This window comes from Cyprinus carpio, chromosome B1 (genome assembly GCF_018340385.1).
Source record: "Cyprinus carpio isolate SPL01 chromosome B1, ASM1834038v1, whole genome shotgun sequence".
Lineage (NCBI taxonomy): Eukaryota > Metazoa > Chordata > Actinopteri > Cypriniformes > Cyprinidae > Cyprinus > Cyprinus carpio.
Genome location: NC_056597.1, coordinates 3,395,007 through 3,400,278, shown reverse-complemented (window position 1 = coordinate 3,400,278; position 5,272 = coordinate 3,395,007). Strand labels below are relative to the sequence as shown.

At 35.7% G+C, this 5,272-nt stretch overlaps 1 protein-coding gene and 1 long non-coding RNA gene across 5 annotated transcripts in view; one reads left to right on the top strand and one right to left on the bottom strand.

The window, feature by feature from the left end:
- The first annotated feature begins 247 nt into the window (after nt 1–247).
- Nucleotides 248–1,890, top strand: LOC122135837. The gene is made up of 2 exons (XR_006153690.1): nt 248–344; nt 461–1,890. It is a non-coding gene; the product is annotated as an uncharacterized LOC122135837 (long non-coding RNA).
- Nucleotides 1,891–3,021: 1,131 nt separating this feature from the next.
- LOC109076572 (transmembrane protein 131-like) overlaps nt 3,022–5,272 on the bottom strand; it is a 46,914-nt gene continuing 44,663 nt past the window's right edge. For all 4 annotated transcript variants that reach the window (XM_042716263.1, XM_042716260.1, XM_042716262.1 and 1 more), the window contains exons 32-34: nt 5,120–5,196; nt 4,890–5,026; nt 3,022–3,493 (exon numbers count right to left, since the gene is read on the bottom strand). In XM_042716263.1, the coding sequence (XP_042572197.1) occupies nt 3,188–3,493; nt 4,890–5,026; nt 5,120–5,196 (520 nt within the window). In that variant the 3' untranslated portion in view covers nt 3,022–3,187. The remainder of the gene's footprint in view (nt 3,494–4,889; nt 5,027–5,119; nt 5,197–5,272) is intronic.

The following is a 5,272-nucleotide window of genomic DNA, read 5'->3' as shown; positions in this document are numbered from 1 at the left end:
TGTTTCGGATTTATTTCTAGTCATTAATTGACTAAACACAGACCTATAGAATGATGGTGTACTTCGTTTTATAAGGATGCGTAATTTGTTCAGTGTTGTACTTTTATGATTATGAAAGCAATCTAGAAACCGCAGATGGAAACATGTCTTTTTAAATACTGATGAGTTAATGCAGATTTTGTCATCAAATTGCAGTGTGTTTTCAGTTCCAGAGGGTTGAGTTCCTACTGAAAGTTTGGGTCAAATGGCGAAGGAAATGGGCCAGTTTAATGCACCGACAGGTGTGTGCAGTAGATGCCAATGGCATTATTATAGTGGCTGACTGGGGCAACAGCCGGATACAGGTAATACAGGCTCAGATTAATAAAATGTGTTTAACAATGTGATCACTTGCAGTACACATGTCAGAGTAAAAAGATTTAACATCTTCATGTCATCAAACTTTTCTGTGGGACTCCAGGTGTTTGACAGCAGTGGATCCTTCCTGTCCTACATCAACACCTCCGCAGACCCTCTGTATGGCCCACAAGGACTGGCTCTGACATCAGATGGCCACATTGTGGTGGCAGACTCTGGGAACCATTGTTTTAAAGTGTACCGTTATCTACAATAGCACTCTCCTCTCTAAAAATAAATACTTGCACTTATTCCTTAAAAGCTGCCGCCCCCTTGTGCCAAATGGGACCCTCATATTGCAAGTTGTGTTGTTGTGGGCTTCATTCGTGACACCCTCACCTTGGACAGAAGAACAAACTCTGTACCCTGATCGTGGTTCTTTGGTTCTTCACCTTTGACTCAAAAACTGCTACACATTAGGGAAAACATTCATGTTTCTACTGTATGTTGAAAAATCTGAATGTTCAGATGATTAAAAAGGGAACTCTTCGAAGCACTAGCATGTATAATAAGAATGCAAGTCATGCGATTCCAAACTACTATACTAATATATCTGCACAACAAATAGACACAACCCCCAAAACAAATCTCACTATGGTGGGGCTAGTATCAATAATATTTTTTTTGGCCCGAGTTAGCCTATGTTTAAAAAGTGATGTCAGGAATATTTCATAAAATATGCAACATGCTGCTTTGCTATTGACTGTGATGTGCACAACTGTGGTTAGTACAATGTTCTTATAATGCAATTAGGTCTCTTGAATCACCCATATTATGCAAGAAGCATCACTTGATATGCTTTTTAGACTGTAAACAAAATTTCCTTTTTTTACTATCACTGCACTGTTCATTTAAACATCAGCCGTGCTCATTTCTCTAAACCATAAAAGTTCATGTGTTGTTCAGAGAAACAATATCTCATGCTCAAATCACCAGATGCACTTTGTGATTTAGCAACACAAAAAATATGTATAGTGCTGTTATTAATAATAGCCCCGTTTACTAGAAAAGGTTTACTAGAAGACATGCATTATTATAATTACTGATCTTTATGTGTTCTGAGAGTGGATGTGTTGTGCTGACAAACCATGTTCCGTGTTCATATTCATAATGCCTAAAAAAAAAAAAAAAAAAAAACGAAAAAGTGCCCAGGGTTCTTTTCAAGTGTATTTATGCCACACAGATAAATCTTCCTTGTTCTATGTCTGTTCTCCTGTACAGTTCGATTGTCATACACAGGGAACTATTGCTGCTTGTTTGCACAAAATACACAATATAAAAACAATGTACATTCCAAAATGTATTTCTCCCTTTATAATCAGGACACCTGCTTTTTTGTAGCATTAAAGCTTGCATTTTACTCCTTTGTTGTTTTACCACATTAAAGGACATGCAACCAATGACGCTTTTACATTTCTAGATCTTAATGCCACATTCAGGCAACCTAAGTTATATCATGTTTTGCACAACACATAAATAAACTGCATTATTTGAGATGTTTCGGATTTATTCTAGTCATTAATTGACTAAACACAGACCTATAGAATGATGGTGTACTTCGTTTTATAAGGATGCGTAATTTGTTCAGTGTTGTACTTTTATGATTATGAAAGCAATCTAGAACCGCAGATGGAAACTTAAGACAAACCCTTGGTGCACTAAAAATACAGTAGAATGGGCTACTGTTTTTACTGAGTCAGTTAACACAGTTGATCAATTCACAATTAATTTCATGTCCATGTTTCCAATTGCTTAAAACTGCAAAAACTATAGATGGGACATGAAGGCAGGGTTCATTTGTATAGTGAATGGATCTTAAGTTTAAAAGAACAGGAATTATAATTTTTTTTTTTTTACATTTAAAAATAGTCAATATTATCTATTTTCAATTTATTTCTAACATGTAAATGGTTTAGAAAATTTTTAGACTGTTTAAATTTAAAATATTGTTTTACTGATGTTTTGTCAAGGATGTACACTCTTAAAAATATAGGTGCTTAAAAGGTTCTTTACATCGATGCCATAGAAGAACCATTTTTTGGTTCCACAAAGAACCATTCAAAGGTTCTTTATTACACGGCTCTGTGGAATACTTGATTCTGATTGGTCAGTCGCGATATTCCGAGGTATGTTGTTATAACCTGTAAAAGCTAATAACACAGGCTCATCCGGGTAACAGCAGTCGGCGCTGTACTCTTGCTTGAACTATTTTTGTTCTTGGTGGAAGCTTTACGTTTGTTTAGCTAATAAAATATTAAAACTCGATTCAAAATGGTGTACAATTATTTAATTATGTCATCATGGTATCACGGACTTGCTCTCGTTTCAACCGGCTGGATGTACATTATCCCTTGCTTAAAGAACCATCTCTTACCATTTTATCTGAAGACCTTCTTTCACCACAGAAAGGTGAAACAGAAAGGTTCTTCAGATGTTAAAGGTTTTTATGGAACCATTTAGACAAAAAGGTTCTTCTATGGCAAGGTGAAGCACCTTTATTTTCAAGAGTGTATTTGATTTTTCTCACTAGGATGTTATGGTATTTAAACCACTGACAAAGAAAACCTAAAGAACTTCACAACACAAAATCAAGTACAAAACTTTTTTTTTTTTTTTTTTTTTTAATTTTCAATGGTCAAACTTGCAAAACATCTAGAAAAATATACAACAAAATGCTGAACCTTACCACAACATCAAACATAAAAGAAAGAAGAATATTCACATTTTTCCCTATTAGAGATAAAAGCACATTCTGTTTTTCCTTCTTATTCGAAACAAAAGCACCGTTCGCTCACATATCCCCACAGTAGCCTGAATCGTTGGAGAGCTGAGAGTTGGAGCTCCGGTTTGAAGAGGAGTTCCATATGTCCAAATTCATGTGTGGTCCAAAGGGATTGAAGCTGGAGTATTGTTTTCCCGGGCAGGCACCGCCTGGTTCGCGGCTGAAGGGTGCGACGGGTGAGATGGGTGAGTGGGGCAGGACCGGTGCGGAACGCTCTGGGTGGAAGTGGCTCTGGTAAGGCTCGCTTTGAGGTGTCCAGATAGAGCCAAATAGACTGGACATGGGTGACAGACTTCTGGTTCCTGAAAAGTATGGCTGGGGGAAAAAAATAAAAATGATGAGGGAAAAATAGCTTTAATATTGCAAGCATCTACTTCTCAATGAAAACAAACTACACACATTTTATCAGACTGGAAAATAAACACTGTTTCTAAGGAGCTCAGAATAATTCTGTCCAAATAACTTTTAAACCACGCCAGTGTAAACCGTTTTTCTGCATGTGTTTGCAATTTGTGGGTATTAATAGTTCAATTATCTGCTACTCTTTATATTGCACACTTAATTGTAATGTTCTAGTTCACATGTTAACATGAGACTCTCAACTCTTACAACTGCATTATGGTATCATCAAAAACACAGATTTTGAGATACATATCAATTCTAAATATTAAAAACACTTCACACATCTCCTGCAGTTTCGATACACTGTTGTCAGCTATGCTTTCTCCCCAAGTCTTCTCTCCAGCAGTGAGGCCATAATGTGCATGTTTTAATTAAAGCTGTGCGCTGTATGTTTTAGAGTCAAGTGTCAGTGTTATTACACGAGCAGCTCATGACTCAGCGTTTTCAGGATCTACAAGAGTGGCTCGGTTCACAGTGAATGCAGCAAACTCCATCCCTGAATGTGCTGCGAGTTGAACATGCAGTGTCACATTCACATCATTTCCAGCATTATTTGTGGACAGAACATTTGTAGGAAGTGTTTGAAAACAAATAAAGGTCTTTTTCTAGATGTCCACCAAAATAAAAGCCAAATAAATAATAAAAGAAATTAATAAATATTGTAATTTTATTGCAGTGTAAAGTAAAATAATTATTATATTTAAATTTATTACAGTGCAGTTGTAGCACAAAAACACATTTTTTTTTTGCACTTTTGGAAATATTTGCCGCTCTCACTTTTCTTTTAAATTATTTTTACTTGACCTTTGCTTGTTCTATAAAAGCTGACTCAGAGAAACGCACAAGAATTCCAATGTACCTGTACTACAATGTACCTGTGCAAATGGCAATAAACTCTAAACTAGTCATATTAATATATTACTGTTATTAGTATTTTTATTATTTAACCCCCTCTGAGCTATCATAATCTCGGTTATCGTTTCAGTTAACAAGAAAATATTTTGCTTATAGCTATTAAGAACATTAATTTAGATAGTGTTTAAATTGTACACCCTTAATTGTAGCATTTCTCGGTCATTGAAAATGGTATAAAAAGAACAAAAATATTGTTTATTTGGCTACTGATTTATGGAGTGATAAAGACAACCAAAATCCCTCTGTAAAAAAAAAAAAAAAAAAAAAAAAAAAAAAAAAACTTGCAATATGTCAATAAAATTAATATATGCTTAATTTGCATATGTAACATGTTGTTCTTGCCTTATGATTTTAAGAAAGTGCTTGACAAAAACAAACACAATGTAAATCTCACCTTGCTGCCCACACAACTGCCAGTGTCCCATGTGGAGTTCATGTCATGGGTCCCATTCTCACCCCACACTGGCTGATGGCTGTGGGTCATGGTTTGGCTTTGATGGCATGAGAATGCATTTTGGTAATTGCCATTACCTTCACAGAAAAAACAGAGAAAATGTTCACTCACCCTTTAGTTACTATGTAGTACAGTGATATATTTACTCCTCGTGACAGAAAACTCCTCACCTGTTGGCATGTAGTTGGTCTGGTCACTATAGCGATACTGACCGGGACATTGGCTGTTCTTGTTGTTCCAAGGGAATTCACAGTAATGACACAGATTAATTTTAATATGATTGTGTATGGACACATAATATGAAGTCAAAAATGAAATAGATC